Source organism: Lepisma saccharinum, chromosome 14 (genome assembly GCF_977018435.1).
Source record: "Lepisma saccharinum chromosome 14, izLepSacc3.1, whole genome shotgun sequence".
Taxonomy (NCBI): Eukaryota; Metazoa; Arthropoda; class Insecta; order Zygentoma; family Lepismatidae; genus Lepisma; species Lepisma saccharinum.
Genome location: NC_139242.1, coordinates 77879230 through 77905324, shown reverse-complemented (window position 1 = coordinate 77905324; position 26095 = coordinate 77879230). Strand labels below are relative to the sequence as shown.

The 26095-nt window shown below is 38.2% G+C and overlaps 1 protein-coding gene across 2 annotated transcripts in view; it reads left to right on the top strand.

Annotated features, from left to right (window-relative positions):
• Positions 1 to 26095, top strand: part of dila (centrosomal protein dilatory) — a 229124-nt gene that overhangs the window by 166587 nt on the left and 36442 nt on the right. Inside the window, exons 1-5 of one of the 2 annotated variants that reach the window (XM_083136026.1) lie at positions 11629 to 11699; positions 12086 to 12230; positions 14703 to 14819; positions 21657 to 22871; positions 24607 to 24727. In XM_083136026.1, the coding sequence (XP_082992152.1) occupies positions 12117 to 12230; positions 14703 to 14819; positions 21657 to 22871; positions 24607 to 24727 (1567 nt within the window). In that variant the 5' untranslated portion in view covers positions 11629 to 11699; positions 12086 to 12116. Of the gene's footprint in view, positions 1 to 11628; positions 11700 to 12085; positions 12231 to 14702; positions 14820 to 21656; positions 22872 to 24606; positions 24728 to 26095 lie in introns of those variants that run through there. The other variant, XM_083136028.1, reaches the window with a different exon arrangement.

Below are 26095 nucleotides of genomic sequence, written 5' to 3'. Positions count from 1 at the left end.
CAAACAACCATGCACGACCGGGATTCGAACCCGGGACCCCTAGCGTCGCAGCGCGATGTGCTAACCACTCGGCCATGGGGTCCGTTCATATATATATATAACGATCCGGTACCATTACAATAAAACATAGCTCGGAAACTACATGCAATAGAACAATTATTTCTTCTTCTGGGGTATGTCAAAGACTGTGTTTACTGCACTCCTGTTTCAGATGTTGCTACTCTTCGAAGAAGAATAAGTGAGAGTATCCTAACTGTTACTGGATAATAATAATAAACCTTTTCGAGCAAGGCCTCATCTCCAGGAAGCTATCAACTCGCGGCAAGCCACGGCACCTAGCGACCTGTTGGGTGAGATGAATCAAGGCAAAATGGATAATAAACCTTTTCCTGCTCCCACAAAAATAGGCAATAGTTAGGCTGGAGAGTTCAATGAACTAACCGATCACTGATAGATATTTCTTAGAACTTAACTATTTTTTTTCCTCCTAACTGTTACTGGTGATATGCTGGGGCGTAAATGGGTAGAAGTGAATTACCACCTTGATGTTCTGAGAGCACCTAGAGGGGCGCACATTGAGGTGTATGGCACATAAACGTGGAGCATTGTTCTATTGCATGTAGTTTCCGAGCTATGTTTTTGTAATGGTACCGGGACTTTATGAACACCCTGTATAATATGAAAATGAAGTGTATATAATATAGCAATTCAAATCGCTGTTACGCACAATGTTTTTTATACATGTATGTGAAATATCCTTATACGTAGACGTCCTACTTATGTATGTTTATACGTCCTACTTAAAGATCTACTGTATATCCAGGCAATGTTACCATAACTAAACTTAAAAATGTGCCACGGCCCAAATGAATTGAGAGTACAATTTCTACATCCACGATGAACAGGCACCGGGAAGAAGAGAATAAGTTTTTTTTGTAAATGAGTAAGTAAATGAATATTTTTAGAAAGTCAATCTCGTGTCTGCCACTTGTTTTACGATCTCTGCGAAGCCTCGGAAACACACGTGAGAAATGCCATCAACTTCCGAAGACGTTCTGCGAGTTGTGTGAAAGCTCTGTTCATATTATCCTATCCCTCGTCTTCTCACACACTTCGCTTTCTGCGACGCACACAAGCGAAGTTTATTGCTGATGAGATTAGTCGAGAAGTGCCGGAACTTTCCGGGATTTCATAGAGTACGCACGAAATATGGAAACTTCTCAACGTGTCAGACTTCCGTCAGGAAAGAAATCATATTCATTGACTGTCAGGAACGACACAAATACAGGGGGAGTTTCGAAGTGGAAACAGTAGGGATGTCAGATATCCCCCCCCCCCCTTAAATCAGTGGCGTCGCTATAGATAATTCCGTTCCAAAGAATTTAGTATTGATCGTCTCTGCTTTAGAACTTCCAGCATTCTCTCTTTCCTATCGCTTAATCTCTCTTCCTCGTTTTCTTCCTTCCTCTCTTTTTATCTTTCTTTCACTTTTCCACTTTGTTCTATTGTTTTGTTTTTCTTTCTTTCCCTCTTCCTCTGTTTCTTCCATTTATCCATCTTTATCATGTTTCATTTCTTTGTTTCCCTGTTTATATAGTTCTTTCTCGTCTCTCTCTTTATCTACCTTATCACTTTATCATCTGGTTTTCTCTTTCTCTATCTTTCCGCCCTTTTTTCTTCCTTTGTCTCCCTCTTTCTGTTTTATATAATTTTCTATTTATCTTCTATCACTTTCCATTTCTCTTCATGGGCCTCTCCGATGGCGCAGTGATAACTTCTTCGCTTTATAATCAAGGGGCCACTTGTTTGATACCCGGTGGAGGCACATGGTGATTCGGATCCCACCTTAAACTGTAGGTCCAGTCCTGATTAGCCTATCTGTGCATAAAGTGGACTTAAACAAACAAAAAACACTCTTCCTTTGCTGTTTTGATAGAGTAAGAAATATAGAGTTAAACAGGAAGATAGATTGTTTGATTAATTGAATTGCTTTATTTTACTTCGCTTCTTCTGCCACTTTTGGCTAATTTGCGAAGATGAGGATGAGTGATGATACATGAAATTGTTAAATGGACACACAAGCATCCATGCCCAGTCCAGGATTCGAACCCGGGACGCCTGGCGTCGTAGCGCGATGTGCTAACCACTCTGCCACGGGGGCCGGCAGGAAGATAGAATGAGATAGAGAAACAAGTTGAGAAAGAGGTAGAAGCAAATAGATAAACAAACAACAAGAAAGAAAGATTGAGAAACGAAGAATGAACGAGGGGGGAGAGGAGACAGAAGAGAGATTGAGATACAATGAATGAAAGAGAGATAGGAAGAAAAATGTGTATTGACAGAGAATCTTAACCCAACTAAAAACTCCAATGTGATACCATTATCCAGTCACGGACACTTCTGGGTTGTAATCCCATTAGCAGTCTATGAGATTGTCCGTGGCTACAATATACAACAATGTTTTCTCGATTTCCTGTTTGTTCGAAACATACATGAAAACACATGGGTATTCAGGAAGATCTAATGAAAACAATAAAAATGCCGGAAAAGCATTTAATAAGGCGTATCACGAGCAATGAAATAGTTAATAAGACAAGTTAATCGTGTGTAGTGACAAGCTAAAATGGCGAACGAGACTTTCTCATGAAAGAGAAAACATTTTATGTACTTTCTCACAAATTTCCTCTTTATTTTTCTATCTTACAGTCATGTAGGTTGAAGAAAGAGAATTTAAAGCGAATAATTATGCTGCTCTTCAACTAGGTGCTGGGTATAATTGAACGAAGCGCTGCTGAAGAAAAGTGACTTTCCTCCAAGCAACAGCTTTGCCTCACATTGAGTGCGATTGCCAGTAGGGGACAAATGAGCAGACCTTCGAAGGCTGGATGATGATGCTCGAGAAGTTGAATATAAATCTCCTGTATGCAGAATTTCCGTGTGAACTTGTAAGACGTTTCCTGATAAATCTTCGTGGACTCGCTCTACGGGAAAACTCGACAGTTGTGGAAATGGGTGTATGTTGAAATGCAGTAAAGCACGTCTTGTTGTACAGGCTCGTTTTGTTCTCGGAACAATAAGGGAAAAACTTCCTTGTTTTCCGTATATCTTCTTGCGAAGAAAAGTTATGGAAAGAATTGTTACTTTTTCTGCCTTCTTTGCAGACACTTTTCTTCTTCTTAACGTGTGAACTTTTGTGCATTTTTTCCTTTAGCGTTCTGTTTTCTCCGTTGTTGGGAGAATATCTTTTACCAAGCAATTCACGAACCAAACTTCACAAGGCAGAGCGATGCCAGAGAAAGTAAATCCATTAAGAAAACTTTTTCTTTCACGCTAATTGTCAAATTTTATCCACCACATTAGCTAAGTATATAGGCGAGTATCTAGAAATATGTATATTTTGTGGAGGGGCCCTTGCACTCTAACAAGTGTCTATACCTAATAATAATAGTAATTATAATAAATTTTTATAATGTCAAGGTAAATTATTCATAATATATTTATTATTAATAACATTATTATTATTATTATTACATGAAAAAGTAAAAATATGACGTAAAATGGAGATATAACGGCAGATATTTATTATTAGGTATTTAGTAAAGATCACGACAATTATATGTAAAATATTATTCTACGAAGATAAATAAGTGCAATATTTATAAGGTAACAAAAAGTTATTATTATTATATATTAATTTTCACATACACATTAAATGCAAAACTCATTCATCCAATCAAATCCTATCTACAGGGTGGTCCATATGTCTTGTTACCCCCATAATTTTACATAACTTGATAATAATACAATATAATATAATGAAGTGTAAGGTAGCCAGCCATTCATTCCATATGTCGTGTGACACCAACAATTTTACATAATTTTATATTATGATAATAACAATATAACACTTTGTAAGACCTATGGATTCAGCGTCAACCAGGATGTTGTTCACCCTTCCAAAAGGTCAGTATGACCACCATTATTTTCATGGCACAAAATGACACGGCGCCATGACCTGTGTGAGATTTTACGAAGCAAATTTTTCGTGATTGTTGTCTGAAAGGCTGCCCTAATATCGTCCTTTAATTGTTCTCTTGTTTGGTATCGTTGTTGTGATACCTTTTCCTTAATAATGCCCAAGAGGGCATTGTCACAAGACGAGAGATCAGGGCTTCTGGGAGGCCAATCCAGAGGCACCAGATGATGTACAGATCTGCGTCCTATCCATCTATTGGGAAACACTTCACTTAAATATTCCCTGACAGCGATGGCATAGTGGGGCGGTGCTCCATCCTGTTGAAACCAGGAACGTCCCAGGAGATTCATTCTTTGGAGCTGTGGAACAAAAAATGCCCGTAACATGGCGAGATAGGAGTGTTGATTGACTACGCCATCGAAGAAATAGGGACCTATCAAGTGTTTAGCGGACATAGCGACCCAGAGCATCACATGTGGGGGGTTGTTTTCCAGCTCTTCGTAATAATGCGGATTATCCTTGGACCAGAAATACACATTCCTTGCACGTGCACTTCGATATATTGCGCATTCATCGGAGAAGAAAAGGTGAGCCCGCTGCGGGAGTGTCGGAAATACCTCCAACATTCTTCCACATGCTGCATGTCGTCTACGCATGTCATCATCACTGAGCTCGTTGACGCTTGCTGGTTTAAAGGATTTCAATCCAAGATCCTTCTTCATGTGTCGTAACATTGTTGTTTTCGGGATTCCAAGCTCAGCAGACAGTTTGCGCAGTGACTTCTGTAGTGACCGAAGCACAGATGCCTCCACTCCTGCACATGTGTTCTGTCTTTTGGTTGGTGCACCAGGCCTCGGTTTGTCTTTGATACATCCCAACATAAACAGTTTCTTTTTCCAACGCAGTATTGTCACATTTGGTGGTGCTTTTTTTTTTTTTTTTTTGGAATCGTCTTGTGAAATCTCGTCGCACATTCTCCATGGTCTTGCTGGTATGTGGACGTTCATGGGCCCAAACACTGACAACAAGGCGCTCTTCTACATTGTAGGAGCTTGTGTCAGCCATCTCTGCAAAAGAAACACTGAATTAGGGAGGGGGGGGTAACAAGACATATGGACCACCCTGTACATATGAATTCGTCGGAAAAGAATAAAATTCATGTTATGCAACAAAAAAAAAAACAACAAGTATTATGTTCATTCCGAACACTTGAAATATCCATTTTAATTTTATTAAGCAAAAAAAAAATCTCTGTTCTTATCAACTCTTTTGGGGTCCTGAGCTACTGTTCCCCTTTAATGCGTCCTTGAGTGTATGGTGGAACCACAGGCGAAAGGACCTGCGCAGAACCGTGCATCGTACTCGCTCGTGGAGGGGGAGAGGTAGAGTGGAGCGTTCTGCGGATGGAGGGAAAGATGCGCGAAGGTTTTTAACAGAGTTATATTTTGTTTGAGGTCGTTCTATAACGAAAATGTGTAGGAAAGTTTGTTTTAAGTCCAATGTATGGTCAGAGCAGAAATCAGGACTGATCTAAACCTCACATGAATCCAACCTGGGATCCTTGATTACAATGTTGAATTTTACTATTAATGTTGAAGTGAAACGACTGGCTGGCAATAACGGAAGTTATTAGGTTGACATCCGCAGAGAATGTGTTTGCTCTTCGTCAGAAACAAGTTCCAATTGGCGATTGGGTTCCAAAACTGGGGGGGGGGGGGGGGCAACGATAGTTTTCTTTCCCTCGTTGATAAGGTTTAGCATAGTGTGGGGACAACTGCTCCCCTCGCCTCCCCCCTAATCGCCGCCACCCCACACATTATTTAGATTTCGGCCATGCTGGAGGTGATGTGCTCAGCACCACGCTCCGGCCGCCATTCTATTACATTCTATTTTCAATTTTTAGGTTTATTAGAATAAAAAATAGTACTTATGCAAGAAGTAATACATTCACCATAACGATTGCAAACTTATATATATAAGCTTAAATGTGTCCCTTCTGCAAACCACAATAATTTTAATTTATACTTCATCCCCGGAATCTGTGGAGGAGGGTCGCGCATAGCGGCAGAGAAGGGGCGGAATCGAGTAGGTAGAGCGAAGCAGTATAAGCAAAGGCTGGTAACCGCAGTCGTTTTCCCCCCTCCACGCAATCTCGTTCCCTCTCATGTGTTCATTGGTGCAGCCGTCTAGTGTCACTACTTGCGCAGAGAATTGTTTTCGATTGCTGCTCCAGAGATAGTCGGGACAGAGTATAGTGGTTATTTCACGATGCTAAAACGCTCTATATTCTACTACTAATCAAACTGGCAGCCATCCTGGGTAAGATTGGGGAAAAGTACCTAACAAACTTCACATTACAGATATTGTGAGAAAAAACTTGGCGAGTTCACTGACTGGAAAGTTGCGCAAATCTGTCCTTGTACAATTCTCCACATTACTTCAGAATGTCCACGGGCAACATGCATCTGCTATGAGAATTTATGTGAGATATTTTTCAAGGCCCCTTTTGGAAACTCTAGCTTCAACCAAAGAAGGTGTTAACTTGCATGTCCTAGCGTTGTCGTAATGTTAGCAATGGAAAGCTTGTAAAAGTCTTCCGTTTCCACTCAACTCTCGATTGTCTGCGTATGAAGTAGGGATGGCCAAACGGATCCGGATCCGGATCCAAAAGTTACGGATCTGGATCCGGATCAGAAAATTCCGGATCCGGATCCGGATCTGAAAGTTTCGGATCTGGATCCGGATCCGAGAGTTCCGGATCCGGGTCTGAAAGTTTCGGATCCGGATCCAAAAATTTCGGATCCGGGTCCGAAAGTTTCGGATCTGGATCCGGATTCGAAAATCCGGATCCGGATCCGAGAGTTTCGTATCTCAATCCCATTATAATATTACCACACCTTAGTCCAACAAGAATTTTTTTCAAGTGTTGTTCCTAAAATACTTTGCTACGCATCGGCTAACACACTCGTGCACAAATGTCCGAGGTGATTTTGTAAATGCCATTGAAACGAATATGTATTCATTCGAATGTATTGGAAATGAAAACACACATAAATGTGAGACATTCCATTCCAGGATGAAACCTTTAACACATATAACAAGATAGAAATGTTAAACAAAAATTATACAATTGTTCTACAGTTACAGTTTTACAAATTAAAATAAAACATTATAATATATGCAGTGTTAAATAATTACAAAGTGTAAGACTAACAAGGGAGGTTATCTAAGTATCCCCCTCCGATTTCCATGAAACTTGGCAGTAAAGTGGGGCCCAAAGGAAGAATTAGGTGTTTTTTTTGTTTCAGCTAAAAAACTGTTTTAGGGGGCAAAACCCCCTCAAATGTCAAGATGAGGACAAATTGAAGTGAGGATCTGACCCCTGTGTCTTTCCGATTTCCATGAAACTTGGCAGGTGTATAGTGGGGCCAAATGGAAGAAATACGTGTTTTTTGTTTCAGATAAAAAAACGATTTTAGGGGGCAAAACCCCCTCAAATGTCAAGATGAAGACAAATTGAAGTGAGGATCTGACCCCTGTGTCCCTCCCATTTTCATAAAACTTGGCAGGTGTATAGTGGGGCCCAATGGAATAAATAAGTGTTTTTTTTGGTTTCAGCTAAAAAACGGTTTTAGGGGGCAAAACCCCCTCAAATGTCAAGATGAGGACAAATTGAAGTGAGGATCGGACCCCTGTGTCCCCCTCCGATTTCCATGATACTTGGTAGGTGTGTGTATAAACGGGCCCAAATGAAGAAATACGTGTTTTTTTTGTTTCGGCTAAATAACGATTTTAGGGGGCAACCCCCCCTCAAATGTCAATATGAGGACAAATTTAAGTGGGCATTTGATTTATGTGTCCCCCTCCGATTTCCATGAAACTTGGTAGGTGTATAGTGGGGCCCAAAGGAAGAAATACATGTTTTTTTTTTTTTTGTTTCAGCTAAAAAACGGTTTTACAGGGCGAAACCCACTGAATTGTCAAGATGAGGACAAATTGAAGTGGGGATCTGACCCCTGTGTCCCCCTTAGATTTCCATGAAACTTGGCAGGTGTGTGTATAAACGGGCCCAAATGAAGAAATACGTGTTTTTTTGTTTCGGCAAAAAATTTGTTCTAGGGGGCAACCTCCTCTCAAATGTCAAGATGAGGACAAATTGAAGTGGGGATCTGACCCCTGAGTTCCCCTCCGATTTCCATGAAACGTGGCAGGTGTATAGAGAGACCCGAAGGAATAATTACGTGTTTCTTTGTTTGAGCTAAAAACTGTTTCAGGGGGCAAAATCCCCTCAAATGTCAAGATGAGGACAAATTGAAGTAAGGATCTGACCCCTGTGTTCCCCTCCGATTTTCATGAAACTTCGCAGGTGTATAGAGGAGCCCAAAGGAAGAAATACGTGTTTTTTTGTTTCGGCTAAAATACTGTTTTAGGGGGCAAAACCCGCCTCAAATGTCAAGATTAGGACAAATTGCCGTGGGAATCATCTGACCCCTGTGTCCCCTTCCGATTCCCATGAAATTTGACAGGTGTATAGAGAGGCCGTATGCCCCAAGTTTCTTCCTATGCCATATTTACGTGGTTTCGGGGACAGATCCCCACTTCAATTTCTCCTCATCTTGACATTTGAGATGGGGGGGCTCTATACACCTGCCAAGTTTCATGGAAATCGGAGGGGGAGACTTAGACCTCCATTGTAAGTGTATTAATTAATTACAAATCGCGCACGCGAGCACACACACTATATATATATATGTGTGTATATATATTATATATATATGTATATTAGCAGGTAACAATATGTTACAAGCACATTCTTACTTTCCAAAGAAGCGCATGTGGGATGGCAAAACGGATCCGGATCCGAAAATTCCGGATCCAAAAGTACCGGATCCGGATCCGAAAGTACCTGTTCCGGATCTGAAAGTACCGGATCCGAAAGTTTTGGATCCGGATCCGAAAGTTTTGGATCCGGATCCGAAAGTTCTGGATCCGGATCCGGATCCGAATCCGAAAGTTCTGGATCCGAATCCGGATCTGAAAATTCCGGATCCGAAAAATTTTAGGATCCGGATCCTAAGGATCCGGAACCAACCGGATCCGGATTTCGGATTTCGGATCCGCCAGGATCCGGATCTGGCCACCCCTATATGAAGTTGAACTACTTCCTAACTTAGAATAACATGGTACTCGATTTCAAACGCTTTGAGATGCGATCGTTGGCGGTGCTTGCAGGTGCTCAACACGCGGTGTTGGTTTTATGTAGACTGGAAAAGGGACTTCAAAATTACATTTTGCCTAATGGCTTATCAGCACCTGCCAATCAGATCTGACAGATGTCTGCCATTTTAGGCAAAATGCGATATCCAGTTTCGCCTAATCCCATTTTGCCTAAACCGGTTGGAAGGGAAATATTGCAAGTAAATTTTGAAATTAACACCAAACAACTCGGGACATTGCCTTGCTAATTACAAACAGTCGCATGAGCCAAATAGGTGTTGCTCCTAAAAAGGAGCGTTTGTCGTATATTCTGAAAGATAAAAGAAAATATCGCTCCATTTCTTAGTCTACCTTTTAGTTTTAGTAAGCAGATACGTCACGTATACACGGCTCCCTTTCAACCTCTGTCGTTTAACAGGATTGCCAACTTCGAGCAGCTTTATTGATGCTTCATTTTCTGCTTGTTCTTGTCTAATCTAACATAACGTAACCTACCCTAGGCTTACTAGATGTGACATCAAGAAGAGCTAAGGATGAATTAACATAACACAGAGCACTGTCTCCGTATTGAGAGACCGCTAAATTTCCCACATTTGAAATATTTCCCTTTCAGCCAGTTTAAGTGAAATAGAATTTAGTAAAGGGGATATACCGTTTCGCCTAAAATGGCGGCCACGTTATAAATCACATTTCTTACATAAAAGCGAGTTACATCAACATTTAGCTTACTCAATTTTGATTTGATTTTAAAAACTAACGTTTCCTTTCATTTTTGCTTCTCAATTTTTTACGGCAGAATTAATCAAATGTCCATGATTTTACTTAACTCACAGGTTAATTCAGCCCTCAGAAAGCGTTGTGTCTTGTTTAAAAGCGTATTTCGCATTTCGCAGTTCATTCGTATCGTTTCGTAACAAGACCTCACATGTTTCAAAGCTTGTTATTTCATATTATGTGTTTCCATCAAAACAAAAGCGAAATATGCATGTATTTAGTTGTTTATCAATGGGTAAAATACTAAATGGAAAAAGGATATTATACCTTGGTACCTGTAACCTGGAATAATGGAAGTACAATACAGCTGACGAAATAAAAATATTGGTACTCGCACGTGTGGCTGGAAATAATGAGAAATGCTTCTGTTGAAAAAAGTGGCACAGAGCACTTCGTGCGGTTTTTATGCGTTTGAGGCAATTCAAGTTGAGATCTTGATTACGGAGCAGCAACAATGGGATTGCTACGGACGGAGCAGATTATTACGGAAGTCGTTGGATCGTAATAGACAACGGCCTTGTCACACTTCTCACGGGGCCACAAATCATATGTCGCCCTTTTCTTTTAGATTTCGATGCTTTCATATGAAACCTCACTTTATTCTTATTGCCTGACCTTTGTGAGAACCAAGTTTGTTGGTGGATTCCATTCCAGATATAGCATAGAATAGTATATGTTTGTTTTTACGACTAGCTTTACAGCCTCACGAATCTACATTATTTTAAATACAGGGTGTACACAAAGTGTCTGACACATTTCAGTGTTGAATAATATCAGCCTACCTAGATGTAGGTACAAGAGAAGTAATGGTGTTAATCCATAAAAAAAAAAACTCAAATAGTTTCTATCAGATCACAAGTAGGTCCGGCCTCCCCGATGGCGCAGTGGTAGCATCGTAGCCTCAGGGGTCCCGGGTTCGATACCCGGTGGAAGCACATAGTGGTTCGGATCCCACTCTAATCTGTAGGTCCAGTCCCGATTGCCTTACTGTGCACAAGTGGACTTAAAACACCAAATCAATCAATCACAAGTAAGTCCATAGATGATGCTAACATGGAAATTTTACCATAATTGAAGAAAATGGCGACTCCACAGAAGAAAGCAAACTAATTGCCACGCTTATATAACCAAAAATTATGTTTTGGCGCTACTCAAGGGGGACGTCCCAGTTTGGTGCCCAAGAGGGTTGCGCCCCGGGCAGTCGCCCTGCCCATCAGCCAACCTTGCTTCTATTTTCCATTTTCCTCCCTTTCTGTTGAAAACCTATTTCTGACTTCCCGTGTCGCAAAATAATATAATAATAATAACGATAGCTTGCCAAGTTTCTCATGCCTATGGTCGCAATATCTACAGGTTACTACTGCAGGGTAGGATGTTGGTTAGGAAGAAACTTTTCTCTTGTAAAAAAAATATTCACGTGGCGGTTTCAATTCGTGTGGCTACATTTGTATTTGAATACGAGACAAACTCTGAGTATAGCACTTGTAGTTTGTTTAGTCCAAATCGCCTGTACATGAAAAATATAAAACTGTTACAAATATAAAATATGCGAATGAAAGTGCCTTGTGTACACCTATTTTCGGAATGATGCGCCGAGGCCAAGGCGAAGTCATTTGTTCACTTCTGATGAAATTCGCTAGATGGCGACAAGTTCATGTAAACAAACATCATGGTGGACTACAACACAAGCAAACTAATTTAACATTGGGTTTACAGGATATTTTCGCTAAACGTAAGTAAAGTTTAAGTCGAGTTTAGTGTGATAATTCCAGCTCAATGTAATTCATATAAATATTGGCATGAAGTTCCTATACCTTGCACCAGAATTTATTTAATTTGCTAATTTCATGTTGGTTCAGTAAAATGTGCTATGTAAAATATAAAGAAATTGAAAGTAACTTGTTCATATCAAAATAAAGAATGACAAGATATGTCTTTTATTGCAGAGTGTGAGCCTATTCTTTAACAGAAGAATGTGCAAGCACAATTCGTGAGTGCGAACTGCAACTGAAAGATGATTTGTTTACAGTTTTATATTTAAATTACTAAATAGTGTACAATATTAAAATATGGCTGATTTATATTTTAAATAATCATGAGACATTGCTTCTATATTAGGCATTCACGTAATGATGTTCTCCGTCGAAGGATGAAAATGGCAACCATTGAAAAAGCAGGAAGCAGGACACCATCCATAAGAAGCACACCCCGCCTTCCACGAAAGGAAAATGAAAGACCTGATTTGTTTCTCAGTGGTTCACAGGTACATTTTGGTGGGATTCCATAATACAACTGTACACCCTTGGTTTTCCAAATGTTTCTATCTTTTTTTCTGATTTATTTCCAAATATTTTTAGCATGTAATTTATAATTACTGTGACACACCAATGTTTTAGAGACTTGTTATGTTTTGTGTTCTATGGTCATGTGTAGATAGTTCACATGAAAGTAGTGAAGGAAAGAAACACTTAATTTCATTTTAATTTGCCTCTATGTCATCACGGGTTTCTGCTCGACAAAGTGAAACCTTGGGCACCGCTAAATTGAGACATCCTTTTTATTATTATTATTATTATTACATTAGCTTCGGTAACGGTTCAGATTGTTTTATGATTTCTCCTAGCACAAAGACTAATTATTGTAGAATTTTGAAAATCATTGTCACACGAAATTTGAACCTTCCTTAAAGTAATGAGCACTGTTTGGACTCGAAAAAAGGTTATTTATGTTGAAAAAAAAACTTGAAAATTACCTTACGCACTTCTCATGGACAAGATATTCTCCTTCGATAAGCGACAATAAATATCGTAGAAGCATGGGAATGAATGTAGAAGTACATCGGAACCTTAGTAGAATGCATTTAGGGACTTTATTTTAATGCCAAGGGAACCAAACCTAACCTGCCTAACCTAACCACGAAAGCATATATTGAACAAAACCTTACGTAATTACTAAAACTCCGCAGTATGTGTTAACAGACGTACATCGAAATCAAACCATGTAAAAATTTCATTCGTAGCATGATGAAATCGCAATAAAACAAAAGGAACTTGGGCCTTAGCTTCATTTCAATTGGTTTTCAATTTTGGGTAATGGTTCCGAATGTTAATGATTTTTCGCAAGTTTTATAGGAGTATTAGGAAGTGCTTTAGAATACTAGAAATGATTCTGCAAGTAAATTAAAATCTTGGATAAACTAATTTTGACAGTTAAAAGCTTCACTAGGTATTGGTTATCAGAGTAATAATGATTTGAGATGTAGCTTGAGCAGGCAGGCATTCTTGGTTTCTTGGGCATGAGTGTTTGCAGATTTTCATGCAAGATTAGAAGGCTTTGTGCTTGAGTAGCAGATATTACATGGTCAAGCATTTAGGGGCGTTACTTTAAAGCTAAGTGCCATAAACCTGATCCACCTAACTTAAAACTGAAAGGATTTAGAGATATTTTATTAATGCTAAGAGCACTAAACCTGACCCACGCAACCTATCAATGAAAGCTTTCAGCGACGAAATACCCCTTTGCACTCCATGTATGTGAAGAAGATGGCAGCAGTAGTGTAAATCAACCATGTAAATAAAATCCTGATTATTTTTTTAATTAAACAATCAAAACTTGGGCCCTGTTTTGCACTCTGATTCATACCATCAAAGCAGGTCTGCCTGTCCAGACAGGGTGGAGCCCCGGCAATTGCTGAAATGATCTTCCTGTGCATCACTACTCATGGACTACCTACATATGACCACATAACACACTACACTATGCTTATAACCTGAAGACTTGAGACAGTTGCAAGAAAGAATAAATATTTACTTAGTTACATGGGTGGAGATGGAAAATATTCCACGAGGTAATGTATTGCTAGAATGAATGGTGAAATCTTCCAATATCTTCAATTCCTGACCTAATCCATACTTATAATTGAAAAATTGGAAAGTAAAAGCATAACATTTTTGGAATGGAAATAAAAGTTGCCTACTTAAGCCAAACACCATTATATGCATGCTTGTTAAAAGAATACAGTGGATCCTCGATTTTACATTCTTCAAAGTGACCGAACTGAAAAACAATAGAACGCAGGAAAATGTAAAATCAAGGAAAATATTATAACATTTAGACTGGAAGATTTTTACCCAAGTTAAAAAGTAATTGCACAATTTTTTAAAAAATTGCAACTTATACGAAGGAAATAAGCACCCGAGGTGTAATACTCATTCTATAATAATGATCCTTGTTTGTCTAAGAAAACATGCAACCCTGAACTGTAATCTTAAGTTCTCACTGAAGGAGTTGCAGTGTGTTTTCTCTGCGTGCACTGTGAGTTTCGATGTTTGATTACTACTAGTGTTAAATTTGTTGTCTCACAATCGTGTTAATTTTCAATATTTCATTTTGTTTTTCCGTAAGTAACTCTGCTTTTCTCCTCATAATTTATTCTCTAACTACCTTTTATTTTCTTCAGCGTTAACTTTTTCCTTTGTTTACAATTTTTGGTACCGTATTTTATTTTCCTTGGATTGATTATTTTTTTATTGCATCTAGCTGTCATTTACATATAAAGGAAAAAAAAGTATTGTATTCCTTAAAATAGTTAAGCACTTACCATCTATACAACCCACATAGTATGCACAGTGCTACAGAATTACAAAGCTCTGTTGAAAAATATTATCCAAGAGAGAGGAGGGAAGGGGGGGAACTTGCCACTGTTTCAATCAGTAAAAATGTTTGTTATTTCTAGATAAACTTGCTGTGTCGTCCCAGAATAGGAAGTGGGAAAGCCAGTGTAAAGTCAATGTCAGTTTCAAGTGCAAGGAACAAACGACCTGTGTCTGCTATGCCAGTGCTGGGCCATCAGGTAAATACATTATTCATCTTTGACTGATGTTAGATACGAAGATTTTTTTGGCTTGTTTTTTTTTCGTTTTTTTTTTCACTAGGCTACTATTTTACTATTGTTTCTTTCTGGTTTAATATGGCTTCTGCTGTACTGGAAATTTCACCTTGAAAACAATATAGTCATTTCTCAGAGTTTATTTATTAAATTAGGTTTCTAATCCTGTAGGGTTGTCTTTCTTCCCACAGCAATCATTTCATGAAATAACTTAAAACTTTGAAAATTTGTTTCCTCTCTCAGTGTGAGTGAGAGAGTGTGTGTGTGTGTGTGTGTGCATGCACACCTGTGTTCATATTTGATTAGCTTATATTGCAAATTGTTGTGTTAGTATGTGGTAGTTAGAGAGACAGGCAAACATACTATCGTGGCTACTGAAATTAATCGAAAAAGAAAACACAGCTTCGCGGATAAAAGTGAGTACCAGTTTCTCCGTATTTATCAAACTATCAGGTTGATGCACAAATTATGGCCGAATTGTTTCGCTGTGCGTTTTGCAAAAAATTTTTCTAATGCATCTCATTGATTATATTGCATGTTATATATCATTTTAAAGCTTAATTATTGCTTAATCTATCTGTCTTAAAATAATTTTCCTAACGCTTGATTTACCTCGATTCTAGGCTAGTTACAATGACACTGTTAAAGCAAGAAATGCACATAATTTTGTTTCATTAGTTCAAACTTAGTCGCAGACCTGCGGAAGCAAATCAAAATGTCACTAAATCATTGGGTGGGGTAAGCGTTTTTTATCATACAGTGCATAGGTGGTTCGTAAAATTCCATACCACCCATATGCATCTCAAAGATAAGGAAAGGCGTGGGCTTCCATCAGAAGTTCACAACAAACAAATGAAGGCGATAATCTAAGCTGACCAACTCAAAACAAGAGGAGAGGCTGCAGAAGAACTCTTATGTTTATCAATCAACCATTGTTTGGCATTTGAAGCGAATTAGGAGGGTGAAAAGACTCGATTAGTGACATGAATTGAATGAGAATAAAAGCAATTGCCATTTTGAAGTGTGTTTTGTGGTCCTTTTTCTCAACAATAATGTCCAATTTCTCGAATACATTGTTACGTGCGATGAAAAGTGTATCCTATCAGACAATCGACGACATTCAGCAGAATGGTTGGACCACGATGTTACTCCTAAACACTCCCCAAAGCTGATATTGCATCAAAAGAAGGTCATGGTGACTGTTTGGTGGTCTGCTTCCGGTGCCATCCACTACAACTACCTGAATTCTGGCGAAACCATCACAGCAAAGACGTATTGTCAAGAAATCGATTAAATGCACCAGAAAATTCAATGTCTGTGTCCGTCATTGGTCAACAGGAGAGGCCAATCCCTCAGCAGGACAACGTTCGACTGCATGTCTCACAACCAACTCTGCAGAAGCAGAACGAATTGGGCTATGAAACTCTGCCTTACCCACAATACTCATCGGACCTCTCACCAACTTACTACAACTACTTCAACCATTTTGACAACTTCCTACGAGAGAAACGCCTCAACAACCAGCATGATGCCGAAAATGCATTATGAGAGTCCGTCGGTTCATCGACTGCAGAAGCCCGTAATTTTATACTACCAAAATAAATGGACTTATTTCTCATTTGCAAAAGTGTGTTGATTATAATGGTTTTTATTTGTGTTAATTACAGTAACGTTGAACGAAGTTATAGCATTTCAAAGTTGTCATTCAAAATCTGCCATTATTTTTGCATCAACCCTAATATACTAATCTTAAATTCTGCACTGAAAAAGTTACATGGCCGCGGTGGCTCAGTCGGTAACATGTCTGTCTACTATGCTAAAAGGTCCAGGTTCGATCCCCGGCCGGTTCAAATCCGGGAACTTTTCTAACGATGGAAGCGGCCCCGGCGCCCACCCAGTGTCGAATAACTTGGGTAAAGTCCGCGCGTTCATTATATCCCCAGCGGTTAACAAAGGGAGCGGTGCTCTTTGTTAAAAGAAACACCCAAGCGGGCGGTTTTCTTTTGAAGAAACTGGAGTAGGAAAGCGATGTTGCCAAATTGAAGGAAAGGGTAAAGAAAAAGAAAGAGAAACAAACAAATTAAAGAATATGTAAAGAGAAAAGAAATACAGATAAAGATTAAAAAGGACAATATTAATAAAGATAGGAAAGAGGCATATTATAAATCCTCATATTTACACATATTTACTCGAAAAATATATTATCCTCGTGCTGACAGCGACTTCAAAATACAGTTGCAAGTACCATCGTCCCACCCTTTTTTGACGACGTCGTGAGTGTCGAACCAAGTTTCATCTAAATAAACGATCTGGCAGCCTTCTGATCTCAACTTGTTGAGTTTGTGAAGGTAACGATACCGCCAAGCAACAATTCTTGTCGACTCCATTATTGCATTTCTTTTCATCAGCTGACGAAAAGAAAAACCAAGTTTCTTCAGAAGCTCTCGAAGCGTCGTTTGTTTATAAGGAAAGTCTGATATTAGTTTCAGTTGTGTTAATAATTCACAGACACTTGGTGCGCGTCCTTTAGAAAAATAATTGTAAATCTCTCTCCTAACAAAATCGCAAACAAACTCGTCCACTTTATGATTTTTTTTCTATTTATTACCAGGCTTCTTTGGTGTAACTGGGCCTCTTTCTCTGATCTTTCGCACTGTTTTCCTGTCTAATTTCAAAATATTTGCTGTCTCCGATATTGGTCCTCTTCCTGAATTATTCCTGGAGACATATTCGTGCACACTGCATACAAATTCTTGAGCTTGTTTGTTCAGAATTCTCTTTCTTTTCCTCAGCACTCTGGAACTGCCGCTGCTAGTACTTGGCTGGGGTCACTTTCGTCAGTTAAATTCTCCTGCGCAACAGCGTTTGCTAAAGGAACCTGGTTTGCAACCCACGGTCTCCATATGCTAATAACAAAACCAAAATCTAATATAAAAACTAAAAGCACAACACTATAACAAAGCAACAACACAGCACCATAACACAACAAAGAAATAACACAACACAACACAACTAGTTAAGAAAATCGACCCCGCACGTGGTTATGGAGCAAAAATAACGAGAGGCTCACGCACCCGCCTGCTCCGCCTTGCAACTACAAGAAATGTAAAGATAATGTGGCAACAACGTCTGAGTGCACGCGCTTATCGGAAGCGGTCTGGCTATTGTTGGCTATTGTTTCCAGTGTTAAGTTTTATCAAAGGGTTGCCGATGGGGATATAATGAACGCGCGGACTTTACCTGGGGGGTAAAGGCAGTCAGGGGCGTGATGCTGATCACATCACCCCCACTTACGACCGGATCAAGAAAGTGTGGGGCATTACCCCCACACCCCCTATACGCCTTCATGGTGTGGTGCTAAGCACAGGGGAGCACTACCTTTTTTTTTTTTTTTACTGAAAAAGTTACAATTTGGTTTCTCTGCAGCCAGTGAGAGCTTCTATGTTTGATTACTTACTTACTTACTTAGTCGCGTCCTCTTCTACCTGCCGGTGTCGAGGGGTTACAGAGAGTTCTCCAGACGTTTCTGTCCATCGCCTTTTCCTGTGCCTCTTTCCATCTTATGCTTCGTTTCTCCAAAATCTCTTTGACACTCATATTCCATGTCTTTCTTGGTCTTCCTTTTGGTCTTGTTCCTTGTGGACGTGCTTCCCATATCTGCTTTGGCAGTCTCGTCTCACTCATTCTGCTCAAATGGCCGAACCATCTAAGTTGATTACGTTCAACTGTTTCTTGTAGTGGCTGAGCATTTAAAGATTGCCGAATGGTTTGATTCCTTATCCGATCTTTCCTGGTTTTCCCACTTATTCTTCGAAGGTACCTCATTTCCATTGTTTGTACACTTTGCATGTGTTTTCCAGTCAATGTCCAATTTTCACTGCTATATGTAAGTGTTGGTATATAAATTGTTTTGTATACAGTGAATTTTGTTTGGGTAGATATTTCTTTTTTGCCTATAAATCCTCGGTTTATCATTTGATATAGTTTTCCTGTCTTCATGATTCTATCTCTTATTTCTTCCTCTTCTTTTCCTTGACTGTTTATAATTACTCCAAGATACTTGAAATTTGTCACTTGTTCTAAAGGTTCGTTATTCAGTTTTATCTTATGGTTTGTCTTTTCTCTGCTGATTATCATTGTTTTAGTTTTCTCCGTATTTATTTCCATATTCTTCTTCTTTAATTCTTCATTAAGAATATTTAGATTATATTGTAAACTAGCCTGTGTATTAGCTATTAGTATAATATCATCAGCGTATATGAGCTCTGTTAGTTTAATTGATTTCATATTCCAGTATCCTACCTGAAATTGTTTCATTTTTATATGGCATTCCTTTATTACTTCATCTAATAGTATTATAAATAGATATGGTGATAGTATATCTCCCTGTTTAACTCCTGTTGTTATTTCAAATTCCTCTGACTGGTGGTTTCTCGTCCTCACGTAACATCTGCATCCTTTGTACCAACTTTGGATTGCTTTTATTAGGTTTTTATCCACTCCTTTCTTCTCTAAGGATTTCCATATCTCATTCCAAGGAACTCTATCAAAAGCCTTTTGTAGATCTACAAAACATACATGTGCCTTTTTATTGTATTCTATTGTCTTATCTGTTATTTGTTTGAGGGTGAAAATATGGTCTTGTACACTTCTTGCTGGTCTAAAGCCTGCTTGACTTTCTTCCAATTGCTCTTCGACATATTTTCTGAGTCTATTCTCCAGGATTCTTGAATATATCTTCCCTGGCACACTGAGCAATGAGATTCCCCGATGGTTTCTACATTCTCTATTATCCCCTTTCTTGAAGATTGGGATTATTACTGATATCTCCCATTCCTTCGGTACAGTTTTCTTTTCCCATATAACATTCAGTAGGTTCAAAAACAGTTGCTCTCCAGCATTTCCCATGTATTTAAGCATTTCTGGTGTTAAACCATCATGTCCACTAGCCTTACCTAACTTCATTTTCTTTAATGCTGCTTTTAATTCTTCTACTTTGATATCATTTATTTCCTCTTCTTCATCCTCCATTTCTATATCTTCTGTTCTTTCGTTTCCTGCTTGAACCTCCGTCCTGTTAGTTTGTGTTTCATCCTTCAGCAATTCTTCGAAGTATTCCTTCCATCTTTGCATGATTTCTTCTGGTTTTGTTCTTAGTTTACCATCTTTTCCTTTTATGTATTTTAATGGGCTTTCTTTATCTTTTCTCAAGGTCTTTAAAACTTTGTAGAATAGTTTTTGATTTTCTCGGCTGTTCTCTTCCATACTTTCCCCAAATTTTCTCCACGAGTTCTTTTTAGCCTCTAACACTTTCTTTTTAACTATATCCCTTTGCCTCCTATACTCTTCGAAGCTTTCTAAATCATTAATTGATAGGTACTTTTTCCACAGTATTTTCTTATGCGTGACTTCTTCTTTCAGCTCATCTGTCCACCATGCCGTTCTTTTCATTTTGTTTCCAATGTATGTTGTCCCGCAGCTTTCCTCTGCAGACTGTAGCAAAATCTTCTTAAATTCATCCCACAATTTATCTACGTCTCTTTCTTCCTTTTCATGTTTCTCTTGTATCTTTGCTTCTATTAGTTGCTGATATTTTTCTTTAACTTTTGTATCTTTTAATTTGTATGCCTTTATTCTTATTTTATTTTGCTTTTCCTGTCTTCTTTTTCCATTAGTTTTTAGCACTCTACTTCTTTGTACTACTCTTTCCATTATTAATAGTTTATGGTCGCTCCCAATTTCCGCCCCTCTTTTGACTCTGGCATCTCTTATCTTTCTCATTGTATTTCTCTCTACTATGAAATAGTCAATTATAGATTTTTCCCTTCTTGTTGGTTCTTCCCTGGTGTATTTATGGATTTCTTTATGTGGGAATTTAGTATTTACCACTACCATGTCGTTTGTTACACATAATTCTAAGATTCGTGTACCATTATCATTTAATGTCTCTTCTCCATGTTGTCCTATTACCTGTCTCCATTCTTCCGTATTGTTTCCTACTCTTCCATTTAGATCTCCTACTATCAATACTTCTTCCTTTCTTTCATCTATGATTTTCTGTAGTGAATCATAGAACATGTTTTTATTCTCTACTGTATCATCTTCATTTGGACCATAAACTATTATCATTACTATATTTTCTTCTTCTTCTTTAATGTTAACAATCATTATTCTCTCACTTATGAATTCCCAATCTATTATATTGTTTTTCTTTTCTTCGTGGATCAGAAGTGCCACCCCTCCTCTAGCTCTTTCCATTCTCGGTACTCCACTATATATCAGTATATATAGTATATAAAGGGGAGCACTACCTTTTTTTTTTATTTTACTGAAAAAGTTACAATTTGGTTTCTCTGCAGCCAGTGAGAGCTTCTATGTTTGATTACTATTAGTGTTAAATCTTCTGTCTCACAATCACTTATGTTAGTTTTCATTTGCTTTAAGTAACTCAACTTCTCTCCTCCATTTCATTCTCTAAGCACTTTTTATTGTCTTCATTTGCTATTTTTGGTAGTGTATGTTATTTTTCTTAATTTCTATTCCACTGTTTGGGACATCAAGCCATAATTTATATTTACAGGAAAAGAGTTTTATTCCGTAATTGTAACCTTGCTACATGAGAAATAAGAGAAGTGAAAAGATTGTTGTGTAGTACAGTATTCTGAAAACTTATGTGCAGTTTTTATTACTCAGTACCAACTACTGGGTAATGTCAAAAATATTGAAGGAAATGAAAATTAAGTACATGTTGTGAAACAATTTAATTTCTTGTTCCTAAAGATGTTTCATTGAATTTTCCAGAGCCACCGTTCCAAGCAAACTTCAAAGCAGCAATGGAGAAGGCCTCAGTCAGCTGATAATCCATGCACTGCTGGCGTGGATGATAGCAGCACTTGCTACAGCTCTCTTCTCACTCCAGAATCCTCAGGAAGGCAAAGTGACCACCAGAATGTATCATCAGATGTGACTCCGGAACTGGTGCTGTCAATCCGTGGCCTGGAGAACGATTTGGATTCCATATCTGAAAGTGTGTGGAAGAGGAAAAGTAAAATCGCAGCCAGGTTTCCACTGTTAGATTTGGAGAGCGATCCGTACACTGCAAAAGAATCCGTTGAACGTGTCTCGCAATATCAGGATGTTTGTTCCTGTGAACCTGAAGCTAATAAGGGATTCGGATCAACGTATGTTATATCCCAAGCTGATGTACAAAGTGTTAAAGGCAGAAATAAGGATTGTGCTTTTGGGGACACGTACGTGTTCGACGGACAAGATGCACAGAGTTGTGCAAGCGAGAACTCAGACCACTGCATTTCTGAAAAGAGCTTAGGGGAAAGAATTCGACAGATGGCTAGGAGGAATGCTTCTTCGGAGAAGCCACCTCTTCCGTGTTCCAAGCCAGCTAGGGAGCCAAAGGGAAGTGTAAGTGGCATCAAGTCACCCTCGGAAGAGACGGCTGCTCTAAAAATTCAGCGCTGGTTTCGCAATACCAAAGAGCTGCAAGGTGCTACGGACAGGAAGGCTAAAAACGATGAAAAACTAGTCGGTACCACCCCATACCTGGTAGGAACTGGGTTGTTAGCTAATGAATCTGATATAACACCCGTCCAAAGCAACAGATCGGGCAGTCTTGAGAAGTCCAGTGTCTCTCCTCTGCGACGGCTCACGGAGCACATGAGAGAGAATGTTGATGAAGTGAACGACACCAAGCTTAAGACTCGTGAAGGAATTGAGAAAACAACCTGTCAAGATGACGGCAATGCAAGCCCAGGAAGAACCTGTGATAAGTTCCCTGCAAGTGAGACGAACAAGTACAAGACAGATTTGTATTCCGATGTGGAATCGTGGATGGAGCTACACTTAGACAGTTTTGACAGTCCAAGAAATTCTACACCGAAAAAACCACTGGACAGCCGTAAACCAAAATCATTTGTACAAGATATCAATTTGGAATATCTTGATCAAGAAATGTGCCATGTGGAGTACTTAACAAGAAAGGACAAGTTTGTATTGACTCAGGTTTGTACTTTTACCGGTTTACACATTTCAGCTTTGTTGCATATATGTTATCAACTTTGTTCATCAAGTATGTCGTTGATAAATAAATTAAATATAGAAGTATGCAAAGTTGCCACTGACCTCCAAAAAGTCAGGAATATTAGATGTTGTGATTATGCTTGTAGCAAATGTATATTTTTTAATTTAGTAAACTTAAGTCATTTATTACGGAGAAATAACAAAATTTAACATTTTTCAGAATAGTCTGATGGAAACTTGGTGAAAAATACTGGGATAAAGTCAAGGAATTGTTTTTGTAAAACCTGGTACACATTAATTCCAAAGTAATAAGAAAAATCAGTAAAGATTACTAAAAATAAACCCCTAAAGGCTTTTACTATTCTATTTTAAAGTAGAAAAATGTAATTATTTTTAAAAAGTCAAAGTATGTCCATAAGTATTTTCAGTAAAACCTACCACCAACAGGAGGTCAATGCACTTTACACGTTGCAACTAGTTTTATGAGGCATGTCTGGAAAATAAGATACAAAAGCTAATCTGCATTCATTGATTCCGAATTTTGTTCTAGCAGAAACTTTTATTTTCTTTCTTGGGTAATGACCGAATCAAAATAAATTTCACTATTGAGTTTGGGAGTGCAGTCCATATACTTTAACTTGCAGAATTTCTCTTTGTTTAACTAAAACACATATTTTCCTAATTAATATCATGTGACGCTCAAAATGTAGGACATTATGATATATTTTAAAATTCCTCCCAGATGCCGGCCATTAGGCTAAAATGTAGGACATGTCCTGGAAAAACCAGGCAGTAACCCTAGTTGAATGGGTATAGTTCTTTTCAAGTTTTAAAAAAAGCAGAATGCTTGTTATTTTTATTATTAACAGAAATAGAGTTCATTTAGTTAATATTGAAACAGAATAGCCAAAATTAAAAGTGCACTAGATCAAAGAAAAAATAGTGAAAAATACAGGAATAAGGTTATATTTTAATATTCTACAATTCCCAAAATTATACTTTTAGGTGAGAGCTCACACAATATATATTTTATGAGAAAAATTTCTCCTTAACTTTAAAAGTCTTTTCTTCAACGATAGTAAAAGTTAATAACAAAATACATAACTGTGAATTCCAGTACCCTAACTGTATGAAATGTTAAAAAATAATGGAAGGCAATTGTGCTGGATATTCACTTGTCTGGTGGATCGAGTAGCAGTCTGTCTCCATTTATATAAATAACAATTCATTTGGAGAATAAAATTTGCTTTATTTTATTAATTTGTAATATTTATTATTGTATAATAATGTAACTGTGGTAGTAATAATTATTATTGTTGTTATTTCTATTATGAAAGTTTTATCAATGACCCGACCATCCCTGCAAAAATTTCTGGCAACACCCATGTTTCCATATACATCGGCATTTTATGTGTGGATGTCTGCTGAACACTCACCATGTGTGTTGAGAAACTGCATGATGGTATGCACCTTGCTTTTGGTGGAATTTTCGATCGGTGCTGCCATTTCAATCACATGTTACTCGAACAAAGCTCAATGTAGCACTATTGAACAAATGCAAGAAGAAAGTATCAGGGTCAGTGTCAAAACCAGTGTAGCCACATATGCATAATAAAATTTCCCTTCGGCCTACACACAGTGTATCTGTACTTTCTGGATATGCCTGTTATATTGCATTTTCTATCAGATGTTGATGTTTGTTAATTTTCACTTCAAGGACTTGCCAGAGAAAGATAATCCATGTATTGGCGAGGTTGACTGCAGAGGCAACTACCCATCCACCTATGATGAAATAGTGGAGACCCTGAAGTTGTTGGAGGAGGAGGAAGCAAATTCAGGTTAGAAAAATAAACTACATAAATGTGACTTTTGTGTGAACTTAGTCATGAGCGAAATAGGTTGAAGTAGTGACAAAACCGTACCTAATGGAGCAGGAGCATATATTCTATTCTGTTTGTGAAGCCTGATGCCTAGACTGAAATACAAAATAAAAATCGATGACAATGTACATAAGATTGTTATTTAATTTCAGTAAGAACATTATAGTGTTTCAGGACCTGGCAACCTGATTTTGTTTGGATTTTGTAACTTGGGGCTTCCTTATAGATGCCAAGAATGAACACAGGAGAAGGGGGAGTTATGTAGCATTCCAAGCCTTCTCAATTCTTTAATACTAGTTTTGTACCAAGTGTCAGAGCTGAGTGTGCCTTTCTTTCTTTTTTCTCCTCCATTGGGAATTTCTAGGAATAACAGTAAATTTTCAATTTTGAGTATGTTGTTTTTGTGCAAAGCAATGCTTGAAGTGAGGGGAATGCAACGGGATGGTATTCAACCAGATAAGAAAATTTTCAAAAAGCATCTCCCTGTTGTCTCATTCTTACCATGTTAAACCATAGAAGCATCATCCCAACCTCAAGTCTCGACCAAACATTCTTCCAGCTAACATTTTCCACTTCAGGTTCTGGTGCAAATATCAATAATCCTATTTGCCTTCCTTTGCCATTAACCATAATCCCCTCCCCCCATATTTTCTTTTTACATTTGATTACATTTCTATGTTTTTGAACATCACCAGAAATAATAATAATTATTATTATTTTGTGATTGCAGAATTCAATTTTTATAACGAGGCAATAATTGGACACAATGTGACTTCCATTCAAAAATTCCAAAACATAAGCAAGGAAGAGTTCCCTCCCTCCCCCCCCCAATTTTGCAATTCCAACATTTCAGTATTGGACTCAGCATACACCACTGATATAAAGGATCAAGCAAGAATATTCTTTGTTTTTGAATGTGCCAGGCTTCCAATTAACTGAAAGAGAATAATGTATCTTGCTGGAAATCAAGTCCAACATGTCTTCATTACAAGACAATAGGCTTAGGCTCTGAACTTGGGGTGTCGTGATGACGATGGGCACAGAATTAGAGTGCAATTTATTTTGTTTTTGAGCTGTGAATCCAACAAAGATTAGTTGTGCTCATCATTTCCACATTCTTTCATTAAAAATGTGTCAGCCATTTTACACTGTGAAGGCAAGCATTGTTTAATATTTGAGATTATTTTTGTTTATAAATTAAAAAGAAAGGAATAGACTCCAATATGCATTATTACATAACGTATTATTGTTTTCTAATGCAATCTAACATGAACCATCTACAAAAGCATTCTTTTGTGTAAATGTGATAAATTTTAAATTATATGA